Source organism: Primulina tabacum, chromosome 17 (genome assembly GCF_025594145.1).
Source record: "Primulina tabacum isolate GXHZ01 chromosome 17, ASM2559414v2, whole genome shotgun sequence".
Classification (NCBI taxonomy): Eukaryota; Viridiplantae; Streptophyta; class Magnoliopsida; order Lamiales; family Gesneriaceae; genus Primulina; species Primulina tabacum.
The window spans coordinates 31,497,315-31,517,042 of NC_134566.1; the positions used below are offsets into that span (position 1 = coordinate 31,497,315).

Below are 19,728 nucleotides of genomic sequence, written 5' to 3' on the forward strand. Positions count from 1 at the left end.
AGAATGACAAAGAAGAATACCGAAATCCGCAAGCAACCAACGTAACCAAACAATCTCGCAAGTAGTTGAAGCCATAGCACGATACTCGGCTTCGGTAGAAGATCTAGAGATAACAGCTTGTTTCTTACTTTTCCAAGAGATAAGAGAATCTCCAAGAAAAATACAGAAGCCAGTGGTTGACTTACGATCCGTGGAATCGCCTGCCCAATCAGCATCAGAGTATGCACGCAGCTCTAAGGATGAAGTAGAGGGAAACAAAAGACTCTGAAACTGAGTTCCCCGAAGATACCTGAGAATGCGAAGAACAGCAGCCCAATGAACTGTAGTTGGTGCAGTGACAAACTGACTTACTACATGAACAGCATGCGCAATATCTGGACGAGTCACGGTGAGATAAACCAAGCTGCCAACAATAGTACGGTATAAGGTAGGATCTGGCAAAGGAGGTCCATCTGACAGAGAGTACCGAGCATTGGTCTCAAGAGGAGTATCAACTATTCTGTTATCAGTTAGACGTGCACGCTTAAACAGATCTGCTATGTACTTTGACTGAGATAAAAGATAACCTTTTGGAGAATAGGCAACCTCAATTCCTAGAAAGTAACGTAGCAAACCTAAATCCTTCATAGCAAAGCAGCGAGCTAACTCAGACTTCAAAGCCTCAATACCATCAATATCATCACCGGTGATTATCATGTCATCAACATATAAAGACAGAAGTATACGACCTGCAGGAGTACACTTGACAAATAATGCGGAATCATGATGACTAGGAATAAACCCAAGCGAAGTAATCACTATAGAAAATTTCTCAAACCAAGCACGATGAGCTTGTTTGAGACCATAAAGAGCCTTACGAAGTCTACAAACTTCACCAGGTTGGTGAGCAACACCAGGAGGAGGAGCCATAAAAACTTCTTCATGAAGATCACCATTCAAGAAAGCATTCTTGACATCCATCTGAGAGATTTTCCATCGACGAACATAAGCAACAACAATTAGAGTACGAACTGTCGTCATTTTAGCAACGGGGGCAAATGTTTCCTCATAATCCATGCCATGCTTCTGAGAGTAACCTTTAGCAACAAGACGAGCTTTGTAGCGTTCAATAGATCCATCAGATTTGGTCTTGATCTTGTAGACCCAACGAGAGCCAATGGTGTGCTTTCCGGGTGGCAACATAACCAAATCCCATGTATGAGTATGATGAAGAGCAGTCAGTTCCTCAGCCATAGCATTCTGCCAAAGTGGATTACCAACAGCTTCGCTATAGGATAAAGGCTCAGAGAGACGATGAACAGAGGCAACAAATGAAGCGAAAGAGCTAGAATAACACGAATAAGCAAAATCAGGTAGTCGAGTAGACTTACGAACCCGAGTGGACTGACGGAGTGGAGGATTATCCGCGATGCCAGGAGATGATTGGGTTGTTGTAGGGGGATTTAGAGGAGCAGAAGTCTCTAGTGTGGTCGTGGGCAAAGTCTCGTCGGTGTCGGAGGTGAAAGGGTCAATACGAATAAGATCTGCATGTGTCATATTATGCAAACTAACAAGTATAGAAAAGAATGGAACATGTTCAAGAAACACAACATGACGAGAGACATAAAGTTTTTGACTAATTGGATCAAAACAATGATACCCTTTTTGACCAATACCATAACCCAGGAAAACACACAGAGCAGAGCGCGGAGACAACTTATTGCGCTCGATCTGCGGTCGGAGAACAAAACAGGCACAACCAAAAACACGCAATGAAGAATAATCAGGAGCATGACCATACATTTTTTCAAAGGGTGACAAACCTGAATTGTGTGAAGTTGGGATTCTATTGATCACGTGAACAGCTAGTAAGAATTGCTTCACCCCAAAATGCACTAGGAACATTAGAAGACAGTAAGAAAGAGCGAGCTGTTTCAACAATATGTCTATGTTTTCTTTCGGCAACACCATTTTGTTCAGGGGTTTCTCTACACGAGGTTTGACGTATGGTACCATCAGAAGCAAGCAAACGCGAAAAATCATTAGAAGTGTATTCACCCCCCAAATCACAACGAAAACACTTGATGACAGCTGAATGTTGATTTTTCACAAGAGCTTTAAAATCATTGAAAATAGCAAGATAATCAGATCTATGTTTCATCAGATAAATCCAACAATAACGAGTGCAATCATCAATAAAAGAAACATAATATCTCGACCCCCCTTTCGTGGGAATAGGAGATGGTCCCCACACATCTGAATGAACAAGATCAAAAGGAGTAGGAGAAAAAGATAGACTTTTATAAAAAGATAATGCCGAAAATTTTGCCAGTTTACAACCACTACAATCAGAAATATCATGACTTTTCAAAGTTCCTAGTGCTCCTGTAGACGCTAAAAAATTCAAACGAGACGCGGAAACGTGTCCTAAACGATTATGCCATAAATAAAAAACAGAAGACGACTGACTCAAACGAAAAGAATAGAGATCCACACTAGATGCTGCAACATCTGGTACTCTGAGATAATCCAAAACATAAAGTCCCCCCTGTCTACGGCCTATCCCAATCAGCCTCTGGGATCGCGGGTCCTGCACATAACAATTTGAAGAAGAGAAGTAGACTAAGTATCCAGACTCACATAATTGACTGACCGAAACAAGATTAAGTGTAAGATTGGGAATATAGTATACATCGGAAGAGATAAACAACACGTAACAAGAGAACCAACGCCTACTAATGGCATAGGTGTACCATCAGCAGTCACAATTTCAATAGAAGAATTGTGAGACAAAGAAGCAAAAGATGACGAATCAGGAGACATATGATGAGATGCTCCTGAATCCAAGACCCAGATGCACGAAGATATACCTGAAGTGCCAGAGGATGACAAACCTATATGTGAAGAAGCTGACATAGCATGAGGCTGTGAAGCGAGGAACTGTTGAAACTGCTCAAACAAATACGGATCCAAAGACGGTGCAACAACTGCATTGTTAGACTGAGGTGGTCGATATGTCCACTGGTTTGATGGATTACCAGGTTTCCATGGAGTGTTCTGAGATGGCTGCTGCTGCTGCTGTGGTTTACATGGAGTGTTCTGAGATGGCTGATGTTGCTGCTGTGGTTTCCACGGAGTGTTGTGTGGTCGTTGTTGTTGCTGTTGCGGCTGCACTTTTCCTTTACTCAACAATAGTGGGCATTGAGCTTTCCAGTGCCCCTTCTCTTTACAAAAAGCACACTCATCTTGAGAAACCTTCGTATTTGACCTGTTTTGGTGATTAGCTTGAGGTCGTTGAGGAGCTGCAAGGACAGATGGTGTAATCGGGATTGTCCCTTTGTCAACGTGAGACTTAAGACGAATCTCTTCAGCTAACAATTCACTTACAACCGAGTCAACAGAAGGAAGAGGGTTACGATGAAGAATCGTCCCACGCAGACCCTCAAAATCATTCCGAAGTGCCATAAAAAACTGTACCAAGCGCTGTTCTTCTCTCCGAGCAATATAAGGTGAGAATGCTCGCAATTCTGCAGATTCTGTTAATGCCAATTGATCCCAGAGTGACGACATGACAGAATAAAATTCTTGGATGCTCATATCTTTCTGCTGAAGGGCACGAATATCTGTCTCCAATTGATATTGTTTGGCAAAATTAGACTGTGTATACAAGCGTGCCAGATGATCCCAAACCTCCTTAGCAATCTCGTATTTTGCCAATTGAGCACCTATTGAGTGCGCAACAGAATTATTAATCCACGTAATAATCTTCGAATTATCCGCATCCCAAACATCCAATGACACAGCATAATCAGGGTTCGTCTGGTCTGTAGGCTTGTCTCGTACACCTGTGACATAGCCCCACATCGATTTCCCCCGCAAGAAATTCTTCATAACATAACCCCAATACGAATAATTTTTTCCATCCAATTGAACACTAATTGACTGAAGAGAATCGTCTTTACGAGTAGCCATGATGCCAAAACCAAACAAAACCGAACGAATAAAACAAAACACGATGCAGAGAAGAAGTCGATTACCAAAGAGAAACTAGACGAACGAAAAGCTGTGGATGAGATTAACAGTTCTTCTCTACGATTGACAGATCCATGAGATGGAGGCTCTGATACCATGAAGAAATAGAGAGTGAGCGGAAAGCTCAAGTCGTAGTATTGTGAAACTGAATAAAGAATACAAAGAGAATATGTTTATATACCTAGGGTAAACACAAAAAGAATAAATGACTAATCTACCCTTGAGAGCTAACAATAATATATTATATTCTAACAACATTATCTTATGCATGCATAGCTAATTTTAGAACATTACCTGAGGTGTTGAGATTTTTAAGATTAATGCGTGAGGCCATTCGGTCGAGGGTCAAGGAATTTCCATCCAACGAGGTTGGCCCATTTTTATGATATTTTTCCTTAGTTTGAACTAAGAGTAGAGATTTTATGAGACGGTTTCACGAATTTTTATCTGTGAGACGGGTCAATTCTACCGATTTTCATAATAAAAAAGTAATACTATTAGCATAAAAATTAATACTTTTTCATGAATGACCCAAATAAGATATTCGTCTCACAAAATACGACTCGTAAGACCGTCTCACACAAGTTTTTACCTTGAACTAATTGTGTTAAACTAAGATATTTTGTCCGACCTATCAGCAAGCGATGACATGCATGTATGTTTGCTATTGAATGCGATGTCACTAGTTTCTTCGTAACGAGCTAATTTGTGGCCTGAACTTTATTTACTCTTATGTAAAAATAATCTTTATTTTAATAATATTTTACGATTTTATCCAATAGTGACATTTTCTTTGTTTTTATACTCATACCGGCCGCATAAATAGATAATTTGGATATACAAAAAGTACCAAAGAGTCATACACATGTGAGCATTGAGTGGAAACAACCGAGTAGCTGATCAATACACCTTATGTGGCATTCAAGCTGGTGAACATTATCTTTACTCCAAATAGTCATGGATGTCCTTTCACTCCACACTTTGCATTCCAATTCTCAGCTCTTAAATCATCAAGTTCCCTAAGCTTTTCTATTTTATATGTATCAATCATGTACTTGTCATTTCCATCTACGGTACTGTATCATTCTTTTCCTGCATGGGCTGAAGATGATGGTGGGATAGCCATCGGTAATTTCTCTGTCGCTTCCAGCTACTCATCCAACCTGCATGACAAAGGTTCTTGCATTGTATTCAGGCTAAAAGATTTTTCGAAATTGGTAAGTTGACCCAAAGCTTCACATATTGATCAATGGTATGCTTGACTTGTATGCAATCTCATTCAGTTGTCCTGAAAAACACTAGACTATCATCCGCAAAAAACAAATGCGAAAATGTTGGGCTTAAATTTGTAATCTTGATTACTTTGTACTTATTTCTCTCCTGAAATTAAGACAACATCGAAGAGAGACCCTCTACGTAAATCACAAATAAATATATGGTGATAGATGATCCCTTTGTCTAATGCCTCGTTTAGGAATCAGTTGCACGAAAGTCTCTTGGTTAACTCGGGATGAATATGAGAAAGATGTGATACATCTCATAGCTTTTTAGTCCAGGCTAGAGCAAATCCCAATTTATTTATCACCGTCTCAAGGAATCACCACGCTACTCTATGATAGTCCTTACGCATGTCAAGTTTTAGAGTCATAACAAAATCACTATGGTAATCATCAATGGTATTAACCATGTGGGGCCTTAGATAGTTTGTCAAGGCTCAAGAGACAATTTTATAACCGACATTACAGAAGCTAATAAGTTTGAACTCTTTCATCAGGAGAGGATTTGCAACTTTAGAGATGAGAATTACCACTATTTGATTCCAGAGAAGCTCCATCATTAAGGACGTCTAGGATAACCGAGGTAACATTCCGACAAAAACGTGCCAAAATTTCTGATAAAATAATGCTGGCATGCCATCTGGTCCAGGTCATTTATCCGGATGCATTTCAAATAATGTTTTCTTTACCTTAGCAGCCGTAAAAAAGGTACATAACATCAAGTTCATCTGACTAGTAACCCTAGTTTGTACATAATCAAGGACATGATACATATCGTCTATGAAGGGGACATTAGAATTAAAGAGATTATTAAAGTAGTCCATAACAATTTCAGTCATATCTTGGGGCTCCGTACAGAGGTCCCTATGCGCCGTGATCAATCCCCGAATTGTGTCTATTTGCTTTCTAGACGAGGCATGTACATGGAAGAATTTTGAGTTTCTGTCTCCCCCGTGACTTAAAAAAACACAATTTCTTTGTCGTCAATATTTTTCCTCTCGCGTACACAGCTTCTCAAGTTCATTCTCAAGCATGCATGTATACCTGGTTCAGTAGAATGGAATCATTTTGACTAGCTTTTGAGTTCATTAATTTTGGACCTCTTCGCCTTAATTTGTTTAGGCAATGCACGAAACTTATGCATAGCCCAATGGTGAAGTGTTTCTAGGCAATAAACTATTCTGTGTTTTAATACCATCTATGCGGCCTTCTCGGAGCCATCCAGCCTCGAATCGGGGGATTAAATTTGTGGTTAGAAGGTCCCTGGACATTTGAATTTTCCAACTGAATATAGAAAGGCCCGATAGTCTGAGTGAAAGAACTCTAAGACATGGATAAAGTTGGAGGGAATAATAATATTCATTCAAGTGCACTAACAAAACAATCAAGCTGCACGAATAACTTGGTTTTCCATTCTCTTCTTAGCACACGTGAACAAATCATCAATACAATGCATGTCTTATAAGATAAGATCATAAACAACGTACCGAAATCCTTGCATATGTGAAAATGACCAAAGATTGCCGTCCCATTTCTCACTGTCAAAGCAAATCTCATTGAAGTCGCCTCCAATAAGCCAATGTAGTTCTTTTAATTCTTGAATTCCCGCAAGGCAACACTAGTTTTCAAGAATGATTTAAGAGAGGCAGTTTGCGTTATCATATAAACTCGAGAATATCCATTTTTAGTCTCTCTCCTTAACCGTGCAATCAATGTGGCTATAGAGAAAGAATCAACCAAAAAATATATAATCATAAGTCTTTTTATATAATTAATAATGCTAAATTTTATGTTCAAGAAGACATACTATACGAAAATCACCATAAAATTAGGGTTTTCTATTTGTTTTTTAGAATAAAATATATATAAGAATATATATATATATTCTAAAAATTCCTCCTCCCTCACCAAAATCCAATCCCTCGGTTCTCACATTCGCTTGCGCTTTCTAATTCCCTGTTTGATTGTTTATATCTTATCAACTCTCGCATCGCAAATTGATATAAATTCGTGGCGTTTCTATTGAATCGGGGTTCTATTGTGTTTTGACTCACATAAAATTTATAAAGATTCGGTTTTTTTGTTTCCAGCTTCGAGGAATTAGGGCTTTTGGCTTATTGCAAGAGTGAGATGATTCGAGTTCCGGGATCGGCAGAAAGTTCGATCGCCGATTGATCGGCGAGTTGAATCCCAGGTGTTGAAGGGCCCTTGTATGGAAACTCGGAGCCGCAAGCGGGCGGAGGCATCTACCTCAGCAGCGCCTTCTCGTTCTACATCTGGACCCACAACACGCGCCTTTAAACGTACTCGTCTAACTGCCACCTCCACCGCCGTTACTGTTAGCAACGCCACCACTACTGCTTCATCGATTTCTACTCGTTCCCGAACTGGTGCTTGTCTCTCTTCTATGGACACCACCCCAGAACCTTCTACGGCCTCTGCCTCCAGTACCCGCAGCCGCCGACGCAAAAACCTTCGCAGTTATCAAAATTGGGAGAATAATGACAACAGCAGCTCTGATAAAGGTAAAGAGAAAGAGCCTGAAATCAGGCACAGGGATAGAGATACAGAAAGAGAAAGGAACATTGGTCCTAAACGTTGACTCCCACGAAGGAGTTGAGGAAGATGAAAACGACAGTGAGGGTGGAGTTGGGATTTTGCACCAGAATTTGACTTCTGCGAGTAGCGCCCTTCAAGGGTTGTTGAGAAAGCTGGGTGCTGGATTGGATGATTTGCTCCCGAGCTCAGCTATCGGTGGAACTTCGTCTTCCCATCAGAGTGGGCGGCTGAAGAAGATTTTGTCAGGGTTGAGGGCCGATGGTGAGGAGGGAAAGCAAGTGGAGGCGCTAACGCAGCTCTGTGATATGCTTTCCATTGGGACTGAGGAATCGTTGAGTTCTTTCTCAGTTGATTCTTTTGTTCCTGTGCTCGTGGGATTGCTTAATCACGAGAGTAATCCTGATATCATGCTTCTGGCAGCGCGGGCATTGACACACTTGGTCGATGTACTACCATCCTCTTGTGCTGCGGTGGTCCATTATGGTGCTGTTTCTTGCTTTGTTGCTAGGCTGCTTACTATTGAGTACATGGACTTGGCTGAACAGGTGAACAACTTTGATTAACATCAGTGTAATTACATCGGCCTGGAAATGCTTCTGGAAGTCGCATGTTATCGTCTGCCTGTTTTTATTAATTTTTATTCTTGTCAGTCTGTTTAGGCCTCCAATGTGGAAGCAATTGTATGTTTATGAGATAAATTGTTGGTATGTTTATGTGATAAATTGTTGGAAACATCGATAAGTTTATGTGATAAATTGTTTTCGTACTTGCATTGTTTGAACAGTCGCTTCAAGCTTTGAAGAAGATATCGCAGGAGCACCCAACTGCTTGCTTGCGTGCTGGTGCGCTTATGGCTGTGCTTTCGTATCTTGACTTTTTCTCCACTGGTGTTCAGGTCATATAAGCAGACTGTTATTTTTGTCTTTGTCGCATAATATTTTGTGGTCTCTTAGCCATTTCAGTACTTCCTTGATTCGGCTTGTAATGAATCTACTCGTCCTTTATTGCTCTTTCAGAGGGTCGCCTTAGCTACTGCTGCAAACATGTGCAAGAAACTGCCGTCAGATGCGGCTGATTTTGTCATGGAAGCTGTTCCATTGTTGACTAATCTTCTACAGTATCATGATGCAAAGGTGATACAGTGCCTCTCCTTGTTCTGATGAGAAATTTAGCATTATTAGCTTATAGGTTCATCCGTCCTTGCTAACTTCCTATTTTGATTATCTTCTTTTGGTTTTAGGTTTTGGAACATGCATCTATATGCTTGACGCGGATCGCGGAAGCATTTGCTTCATCATCAGATAAACTCGACGCACTTTGCAATCATGGACTTGTCACACAAGCTGCAGCGCTCATTTCATCCAGCATTTCTGGCGGTGCCCAGGTTTCCCTCAGCAGTACTACATACACAGTGAGCCAATTACTTGTTTTGATGGTTAATTTGTATTGGTGCAGGATAATGACCTTTTTAGTGTGCAGGGATTGATTCGGCTTCTTTCGATATGTGCAAATGGTTCTCCTTTAGGTTCAAAATCCCTACTCCTCCTTGGAATTAGTGCCATTCTTAAAGATATTCTGTCGGGGTCTGGTCTTGTTTCAAGCATGTCAGTTTCACCTGCCTTAAGTAGACCACCAGAGCAGGTATGAACCACTTCCATACTGGGCTTTTACTGTTATCCATATTTCTCGGGATCCTCTCCTCAGCTTTTTTTTAATAAATTGTGCTTTCCTTGGCCCATCATTTAGTCAATGAAATTGGTAATGATGCTGCCTTATGTGATTTTATTGTATCGTTTTATGTTAGAAATGAAACAGTTCCTATAGTAGCTTTGTTTTGGATTTGATTCTCCAGGATATGAACCTATATATTTTTCTATTTTGTCAGATATTTGAGGTTGTGAACCTCGCAAATGAGCTTCTTCCACCACTTCCTCAAGGGACTATATCTCTTCCAGTCAACAGTAGTCTTTTTGTCAAAGGTTCTTTTACTAAGAGCGATCATTTAGGCACTTCTGGAAAACAAGAAGATTCAAATGGGAATATACATGAGGTTTCAATTCGTGAGAAACTATTGAACGACCAACCTGAACTTCTGCAACAATTTGGAATGGATCTTCTTCCTGTTGTGATCCAGGTAGTTATGAACATATTTCTGCGTTGGTATTTTGTGTTTCCTATGTAGTTCTATAAAGTTTGATAAAACATGGTTTGACATGCAGATATATGGTTCCAGTGTGAATGCTCCTGTTCGCCACCAGTGTCTTTCGGTCATAGGAAAATTGATGTTCTTCAGCACAGCAGAAATGATCCAATCCTTAATAAATGTTACAAACATATCAAGGTGTGAATCGAGTTCCTCAGCTTCTCTCTGCAGGATATGGATATATCTTATGTACAGTCGTTGAAACATACTCATTTGGTTATTTTGGTTGTTTAGTTTCTTAGCAGGGGTCTTAGCTTGGAAAGATCCTCATGTTTTAGTGCCCACTCTTCAGATAGCAGAGATTTTAATGGAAAAGCTTCCCGCTGTTTTCACTAAGATGTTTGTGAGGGAAGGCGTTGTTCATGCTGTGGACATGTTGATACTGTCTGGATCTACTGTCACTTCACAACTGTCCACTAACGAGAAGGATAATGATTCTATCACTGGATCATCAACCCGTTCTAGGCGAAATCGACGACGAGGTGGTAATTGCACAGATGTAAATGTTGTGGATGATTCTATAAATTCGACTCCAAATTTAATTTCACCTTCAAATTCGGTTGAAATCTCAATTGTCAATTCATCTCTTCGAGCTACTGTCAGTTCATATGCAAAAGCTTTCAAAGAAAAGTATTTTCCCTCAGATCCTTATTCCCATGAAATTGGATTTACGGATGATCTGCTCTGCCTCAAGAATCTCTGCGAGAGGTTGAATATGGGGATAGATGATCAGAGGACTAAACTGAAGGGAAAATCAAAAGCTCATGGTGCTCAACTTTCTGACAGTTCTATCACTAAAGAGGAACACTTGGTTAATGTTATAACTGAGATACTGCAGGAGCTGAGCAGAGGAGATGGTGTATCAACTTTTGAGTTCATTGGTAGTGGAGTTGTTGCATCTTTGCTCAACTACTTTACTTGTGGGTATTTCTGCAAGGAGAGAATTTCCGAAGCTAATCTACCTAAGCTCCGGCAACAAGCTCTCAGAAGATATAGGTCTTTTGTTTCCATTGCGCTTCCTCATAGTGTTGATGAAAGGAATGTAGTCCCAATGAGTGTTTTGGTTCACAAACTTCAAAATGCTCTTTCATCAGTGGAACGATTCCCTGTTGTTCTTAGCCACACTTCTCGATCATCTGGCGGAAACGCTCGCCTTTCTTCTGGGTTAAGTGCATTGTCTCAACCATTCAAGCTGCGTCTTTGCAGAGCCCAGGGGGAAAAATCTCTCCGTGATTACTCTTCAAATGTTGTTCTGATTGATCCCTTGGCAAGTTTGGCAACCGTTGAAGACTTCCTGTGGCCCCGAATTCAACGAAGTGAGTCTGGTTTGAAGTGTTCGGCATCTGATGGGAATACGGAGTCTGGGACCACTCCTGCAGGTGCTGGTGTTTCTTCACCATCTACGTTTACTCCGGCTTATGCTGTTCGACGTCATTCGACTCGGTCCAGGTCATCTCTTAATATAGGAGATACTACAAAAAAAGAGTCTCCACAAGAAAAAACTTCAGTCTCATTAAAAGCGAAAGGCAAGGCAGTCTTGAAACCAGGCCCAGAAGAGGGGAGGGGACCCCAAACCAGGAATGCAACTCGCAGAAGAGCAGCTTTGGACAAAGATAACCAAATGAAGCCATTGGATGCGGACACAAGTTCCGAGGTTTGCTTTTAAGTATTACGAATAAGAATTACTATGGACTTGTTTCATTTCGATTGGATTTTAAATCTCTTGACATGCATGGTATTTGCATCGTTCTTGCGCAATGATGTGCTTGTATTGGAATATTTTTCTTTGGAACATCTAAACCATCTGAGCATGTTAATTTGATGTCTACTTTTTCTTGTGGTTATTTCGGGGGCAGCAAGATCTATTTATAGTCAAGTCTTCCGGTCTTTGGTGTTCCTCTTCCTCGAAGAGAAAAGATGGGCCCTTCTGCTTCATATCGAAGCCAATTTGAGTGCCTTAAACCTGTGGTCTTATAATATATGCAAATTTTGCCCGGTTTATGTACAGAGTAATCTTGTTTTGTAACCCTTTTCTTGAAATGGAAGGGTTTTCGAAATCAGATTCCGGTTCCCTGTTTTTTTTTTACCACAAGTAAAGGCAGGCATTGTCAATAACTACCATTAACCCAGTACGAACACTCTATGAAAGTTTCTGCTGATGTAGCCATATGAAGCATGAATGTGAATGATTCAATGGTTAATTGAGTTATGCAGCTGTCCTACCTATATTTGGAGATGACTTGCTTAATAAAGTTTTTTGCTGGAAATTTTTTTATACCTATGTTTTGCCTTTAGCTTACTCTCTTTTTGAAAATGGCTGCCAAAAATTAACATGTATCTGGTATTTGGATGGGCAACACCACTCAAATTCTGAGAAGAGTGCTTGGGTATTAATTTTTGAAAGTCCGTGTATATAGGTTTAGTGATGATTATATGACATAGGTTATGTATAATGATTGGTTGGAAAAAAAGAGGAACAAATGAATGATCAGAGTCTTTATGTTTGGAATATTTTTTTTGAAATGTGAAATGATGTTTGGTGTAGAACAATTTGGCAATGAAAACATTGATTGAGTTTTTCCATTCAGATGCTTGGGCAGTTGGGCTCTTGAGATGCTCTTGAGATGAGTCAAGAACCTAACCACGCACACTGATGTGTTTAGGGCTCAAGTCTTTACGCTGTGCACATTCAATTTTTTATTTTTCCTGATCCCCTAAGCTCGTATTGGACTCAGGTAGTACAAATGCAGAAGAGACGACCTTTAACTTTACTCTCCCAAATTGATGTGTTGGTTCTTTTTCTTATCCTGATTTGGGGTGAAACTGTTCTCTGTTTTTTCTTATCTGGTTTTTTTTTCTCCTGGTGTTTCTTGACAATTTCTTCTTTTTGTTATCTATTTGAATACATATTTTAGTTGTCTGCATTGCAGGATGATGAATTGGATATGTCACCCTTCGAAATTGATGAAACTTTGGTGATTGAAGATGATGATGTATCAGATGACGATGATGATGACAATGATGATGTATGCTTCTGGAACTATTAACCAATTTCATGTGTCTGTTTTAGTTTCTCAGAGGTGGAAAAATGTGTTCCACTTTAAATAGGCCCAGGATACTGGTTTGGTACAGTTATGTTAGCAAATCATGTTACATCATAATAGTTGTATCGGGGTGGGGTTCGAGGATGGTTGGAGATGGCCATGTGAAATAGATCTTGGTTTCAGTTTCTTTTGGTTCAGCCAAAACTGTTTTATGTGCTCATTAAAAAATCTACTTAAATTTTACTCGTCTACCTAGTATTCTACGGAGAATATAATAATAAGAGCATTGGGAGGAAGATAGTTCGCATTTTGTGTTTCCCTGTGCTATATCCTGATTCTCAGCCATAGGGAGTTCATGATTGACTCTCTTCGTATTTTCTAATATTTACTTTGCCAAACAAATAGGGCGGTAGGTTTGATGTAACTAAGACGATGCCCAATTGCTGCTGTAAATGGTGAAACTTTGTGTTGTTGTCCTTAAATTAATAATATCTTATTTGTCTTGTTGCAACAGATGATCGGAACGATATCTTTCAACCCTACATCTTTATTTATTTATTAATAATTTTTGTTTCCTATGATAACAGTTCTTTGTCCTGAAGGATCACTTTATAAATTCGATTACTGATATCTTCATTGACAGATGTTGAGAGATGATACTCTTCCCATTTGCATGCCAGACAAAGTGCATGATGTTAAATTGGGCGATTCTTCGGAAGACAGTCCTGCCCCTGTGTCCAATGATGTTCAGAACAATCCAACATGTAGTTCCAGCAGCCAAGGCACATCAGGGAAAGGATCTGATTCGGTAGAGTTCAGGCGTGGGAGTTCATTAGGTTCAAGAGGTGCTATGTCCTTTGCCGCTGCTGCTATGGCTGGGCTTGCATCTGGAAATTATAGAGGTGTAAGGGGAGTGAAAGATCGGCACGGTCGCCCACTCTCTGGCACTGATGGTCCTCCTAGACTTACATTTACTGCGGCAGGGAAGCAGCTTAATAGAAACTTGACTATTTATCAGGCAATTCAACGCCAGCTTGTTTCGAGTGGGGATGACGAGGATGTGTTTGCTGGAACGGATCTTTTATCTAGTGATGGGAGCAGACTTTGGACTGATATTTACACTATAATGTATCAAAAAGCAAGTAATCAAGCTGAGAGGCCTTCAGTTGGTACTTTGACCACGACCGTTCCATCCGGTTCTACAAAAGCTAGTACTTCAAGTAATTCTGGACCTGATGCATACGCACATCGTTTCTCTCTGCTAGATAGCATCCTGCAAGGTGAACTTCCTTGTGACCTGGAAAGAAGTAATCCCACCTATAATATATTAGCCCTATTACGTGTACTAGAGGGATTGAACCAGCTTGCACCTAAATTGCGAGTTCAAGCTGTGATAGACAGTTTCTCTGATGGGAAAGTTTCAAATCTGGATGAACTTAGTGTCGTTGGAGTCAAAGCTCCTCCAGAGGAATATATAAATAGCAAGCTTACTCCAAAACTGGCTCGACAGATTCAGGATGTACTTGCTCTTTGCAGCGGGTCTCTTCCTTCATGGTGCTATCAGCTGACAAAAGCTTGCCCATTTTTGTTTCCTTTTGAGACCAGACGCCAGTACTTCTATTCAACAGCGTTTGGACTGTCCCGTGCACTATATCGCCTACAGCAGCAGCAAGGTGTTGATGGTCATGGTTCCACAAATGAAAGGGAGGTGAGAGTTGGGAGATTACAGCGCCAGAAAGTTCGTGTTTCCCGGAATCGGATATTAGATTCTGCAGCAAAAGTTATGGAGATGTATTCTAGTCAAAAAGCTGTTCTTGAGGTTGAATATTTTGGTGAGGTTGGCACTGGATTGGGGCCCACGCTAGAGTTTTACACTCTTTTGAGCCACGACGTTCAGAAAGTTGGATTGGGAATGTGGAGGTCAGGTTTGTCGTTGGGTAGACCGTCAATGGAAATTGATGTAGGTGGTCAATTAGGGTTGTTTCCACGACCCTGGCACCCCAACGTTGATACTTCTGAGGGTAGCCAGTTTTCTAAAGCCATTGATTATTTTCGTTTACTTGGAAGATTTATGGCCAAAGCTCTTCAAGATGGGAGGCTTTTGGATCTACCACTTTCTACTGCCTTTTATAAGCTTGTACTTGGTCAAGTAAGTTTGTTACATTGTTGAAATTGTTGAGATAGTTTCTTAGATGACTGGGAGTCAAGTTTATGTATCAGTTGATTTAGATAATGACATAATCGTTTCACCTTCAACAGGAGCTGGATTTACACGATATAATTTCTTTCGACGCTGAACTTGGGACTACTTTACAAGAATTGCAAGCCCTTGTATGCCGGAAACAACATTTAGAATCTAGTGGAAGCTCTAATCAACAGGAGTTACGCTTCCGTGGAGCTTCTATAGAAGACCTCTGTTTAGATTTCTCCCTTCCAGGCTATCCGGATTATGCACTAAAACCAGGCGATGAGAATGTGAGCACATACCTCTCTATCCCTGTGTCAGCAGCATTTTACCCTACATCTTAGTACTTGTGGTACTGTTTTCATCATTTCCAGTTGTCCTGAATTTGCAGGTGAAACTGAGTAGTTTGGGGGAATATATTTCCCTTGTGGTAGATGCTACAGTAGGGACTGGGATCATGCGCCAAATGGAAGCATTTAGATCTGGCTTTAATCAGGTGCTCTGCTTTATTTGATCTTATTGCCAAAATCACGTTGGTTTCGAGCAAGGTTGTAAATGGCGGGAGGCGGTGGCGGGGCGGTTGGTGACCGTCTACTGCCTCGGCCGCCCAGGCGGTTGAATTTTTTTAAATAATTTTTATAGATATTCATGCAATATAATCACAAATAGTCATCATTTTTTATGTAAAATGTGCAATTAAATAATGTTTAAGCACAAAGAAGCTTCATACAATATAATATCATCTAGATAATGTGCAATTAGTAAAGATTCATCATCATATTGATCTTCAACAATAAATCAATAATAAAATAATAAATTAATAATAGGAAAAAAAATTGATTTTTGAAATCACAAAATCTGAAATATTATAAAAAGTATGATAAATAATAAATATGCAATACCTAACCTAAATATCTTACTCCTGGCGGCAGTTGGCGGCGGCGGGCAGGGGCGTTAGACTGTGTGTGGTGGTTGAGACTTGAGAATTGAGAGTGAAAATAAAAAATAAAATAAAGAAAGTGAGGTGTGTCAGGGTTTTGATATTTAAAATTAGTTGACTTTGACTAGGTTTTTAAAATTGTTGACTACAACTTAAAAATCTTGACTGCCCGCCTCGCCTGCTTGCCGCCTCGATCCGCCTCCCCAATGCCGTATAGCTTGGGCTGCCTAAAACACCCGCCTCATGCATAGGCGGTGCGGTCGAGGGCTGCCTACCGGTGCCTAGGCCGCCTCGACCGCCATTTAGAACTCGAAACTTTCGAGTGAATTTTTTGTTTATGTAGAAGTGGATATACTGAAGAAAGTGATTTAAAATTAATGAGGAGTTGAGAGAGATTATCCTTGATATGCTGGAAGTTTGTTAAAAAATGTAATTCTGCAAAGAGAAGATATAGAGTGATGATGAGTGTGATAGCCATTGGGGAGGGGGGAGAGAGAAGAGGCTAATAGATACCAGACAGCGAAAACCGATATATCGAGGTAGTTGGCCTCCCCCAAATAAGCAGTCTGAGGTAATTTAGAGAATTCAAAGTAAGTGATTTAGCAGATAGTCTTGAAGTGTCGTTGAACTTGACAAAAAAATGTATTTATGCGAAACAGATTATTAAAAGGATAATGAGTTTGATTGCCACCAGGGAAGAGAGAGGGCGGGGGGAGACTGATAGTAGCACCAAATGCCAAAATATGGATGTAGTTTTAGCATCCACAGCCAGATGGCCAAAATTTAATTGGCATTAGGTTCCTCTTCTTTAATAAGCAGAGTATGGTTTAATTGGGATGGTAGAGTAGTCTAAGTTAACTCATTGAATTTCAACAGCATTGGCCTTCGCATAAATGACTTGCAATTAATATCATGAACTCATGTGTAGGTGTTTGACATCTCAACTCTACAAATCTTTTCTGCAAATGAGGTGGACTATCTTCTCTGCGGCCGTAGAGAGCTGTGGAAGGTAATATATTTTCTGGAGTTACTCAAGTAGGACTTGCACTCCTGCACATCTGTGGTTAATCATTTTTTTTTAATGCAGGCTGATGCACTCGCAGATCACATCAAATTTGATCATGGGTATACAGCTAAGAGTCCTGCAGTTGTAAATGTATGAAAACTTTTAATTTTGTGTTTCCATGCAAAGAAAGACATTAAATAGAGGGAGCCTAATAATTTCTCACATTTCTTAAGTTGTGCATCAGAGTTTCAATTTTGTTTATTGATATTGTGCCTCGTCATTATGCATCAGCTTCTTGAGATCATGGGGGAATTTAACCCAGAACAGCAACGGGCCTTTTGTCAATTTGTCACTGGTGCTCCTCGTCTCCCTCCTGGTGGTTTGGCTGCCCTCAATCCAAAATTGACAATAGTCAGAAAGGTATTTGAGAAAGCTTGATCTGTATGTGAGGCGCTCTTTACCGACATTTTAATTGTGTGTATCTTGACGCACTGAAAATTGGAACAGCATTCCTCAAGCATGGGCAGCATGGCACACAATGGTCCTAGTCCATTAGAAACTGCTGATGATGACCTACCAAGCGTGATGACATGTGCGAATTACTTAAAGCTTCCTCCATACTCTACCAAGGTATGGGTTAGGTGACTATGAAAGTCACATTTACTTGGTCCGATTTACTCCCTCCTTACTCTGGGTATACAAATAGTTCTAAGAGTGATGTACTAATGCCAGGAGACTAGGAATCTTTAGTGCCAATGCTTTGTGTGGGTGTGTTGCAATTTTCAGTGAATGTTGCATATTTAGAACTGATTTTTTTTCTTTTACTAGGAAATTATGTACCAGAAAATTGTCTACGCTATCACCGAAGGGCAAGGATCTTTTGATTTGTCATGAGCCTACAGTCGACCAGCTGGACTTTTCAGATGTTCTTTTAGGGTGATGAGGCTAGAAGTGGCAGCTGACGTCCAATGAGAGGTCCCTGTCTACCTGAGGCATTGTCGAGGTTAGTCATACGTACATAGTAGTGGCCCCTTTTGACTTCTGTTTTCTTTTATGTTCTGTGTTTTTCATGGGTGATTTCTTCTTGTTTATATCGTATTTTTAATGCTTCTCTATCCTTCATTTTCAATTCTTTGTTCTCTTTCTCTGCAAATGCATATTATGTGCATTCAACTGACAGGTCTGTTCAACTCATGAGCTTGAATTCCCTTGTAGGTGGGTTAGATTATCTGATCATTGAATTCTAGTCTTTCATCACTTAAACTGAATCCCAGCGTCCGTTTCAGGTTGATGTGATGTTGCGTATCCGTGCCTGACGTGGTCGTGCAGTGATATTTTGACGGTGGTGTTGCTGAAGGGCTTGTGAATAAATTAGAATTTTTTTTTCTGCAAATAATTCAATGTTTCCCCCCTGTGCGCATCTTTGTTGTTTAATTTTACGATTATTTCATAATAACATTAACTGGAATTATAATATTTGACTTGCATTATGATAATGATGATTTCTACAGTGAGCAGCAATTCGTCCTATATTTTAATGGAAGCTTTCGGCCAATTTGAGGTGCATATGATTTTTTAGTTTAAAATTCGGTTTACACCTATGGAGATGATGGGGAGAAGTTACAATTGGGTGAGGTTTGAAAAATGTTGATTATCACTGCATGTTATTTGGTCAATCAGTTTATGAAATATGTGTGTAACCTGCCAATTTAGTCAAGTAGTTGCTTTTCAAGAATCAGTTTACTTGCCATGTGAAAGTTGACAGTAGCAGTGAATGTTTTTTAACTTGTCGTCTGATCTCTTGATCTAGTAGCAGGAGTGACACCCCAAGATCCTATGATCTTGAGTTTAAATTCCACTTATCTAGGTGTTTAATAATTTATATTATATATTAGACTTTTGTATAGTTAGTACCCTCTTCCCGTGTCAAAAAAGGAAAATGTCTTTAAACTTTTCCAATGCTAACCACTGCGCGAAAGTTTTAAAGAGGAGCGGAAGACTCTCTTCATGTGGGAATCGGTCTTTGGTCTAAAGCTTGAAAACAAATCCAATTGATGAAGACATAGCAAACTATACTTGAGTGTCACTGGATAATTACAGTACACACTTAAGATTTGTATCGAAATCAATATTGCATATGCGATTTCAAATATTTTAATCATTATCAAATAACAATTTCTCCTCCCGCTGAGCGACTCAAAAATAAACATTATCTATAGCTTTGGCAAAAGGACCAATAAAAGTTGTAATATAAATAAATGTAAAGGTAGACAGATATATTGGTGAGGTTAGGTTTGGTTGGTTATAATGAAAACAACCATTCTCTTAATTCTCCACCAATCAGTAAAGGGATGGGATGGCATTTGCCTGTTATGTGACTTGTTATGGGATGGCATTTGCCTGTTTTATATATATATATATGTGTGTGTCGGATTCAAGTTGATTCTATTTCGCATCTTCCTCAGAAAAAGACGATCAAACAATTCAGAGACTACGAGTGTAA

General features: G+C 39.9%; 1 protein-coding gene across 1 annotated transcript; it reads left to right on the forward strand.

The window, feature by feature from the left end:
- Positions 1–7,178: 7,178 nt before the first annotated feature.
- On the forward strand, positions 7,179–18,746 carry LOC142530748 (E3 ubiquitin-protein ligase UPL3-like). The gene is given in 19 exon segments (XM_075636555.1): positions 7,179–7,868; positions 7,870–8,392; positions 8,632–8,742; positions 8,864–8,980; positions 9,088–9,258; positions 9,327–9,488; positions 9,733–9,981; positions 10,067–10,188; positions 10,285–11,704; positions 12,981–13,076; positions 13,738–15,243; positions 15,354–15,569; positions 15,671–15,775; positions 17,148–17,228; positions 17,307–17,375; positions 17,517–17,645; positions 17,733–17,855; positions 18,054–18,228; positions 18,512–18,746. Coding segments are annotated over 18 exon segments (5,634 nt in total). The 5' UTR covers positions 7,179–7,500; the 3' UTR covers positions 18,120–18,228; positions 18,512–18,746.
- The last annotated feature ends 982 nt before the right edge of the window (positions 18,747–19,728 follow it).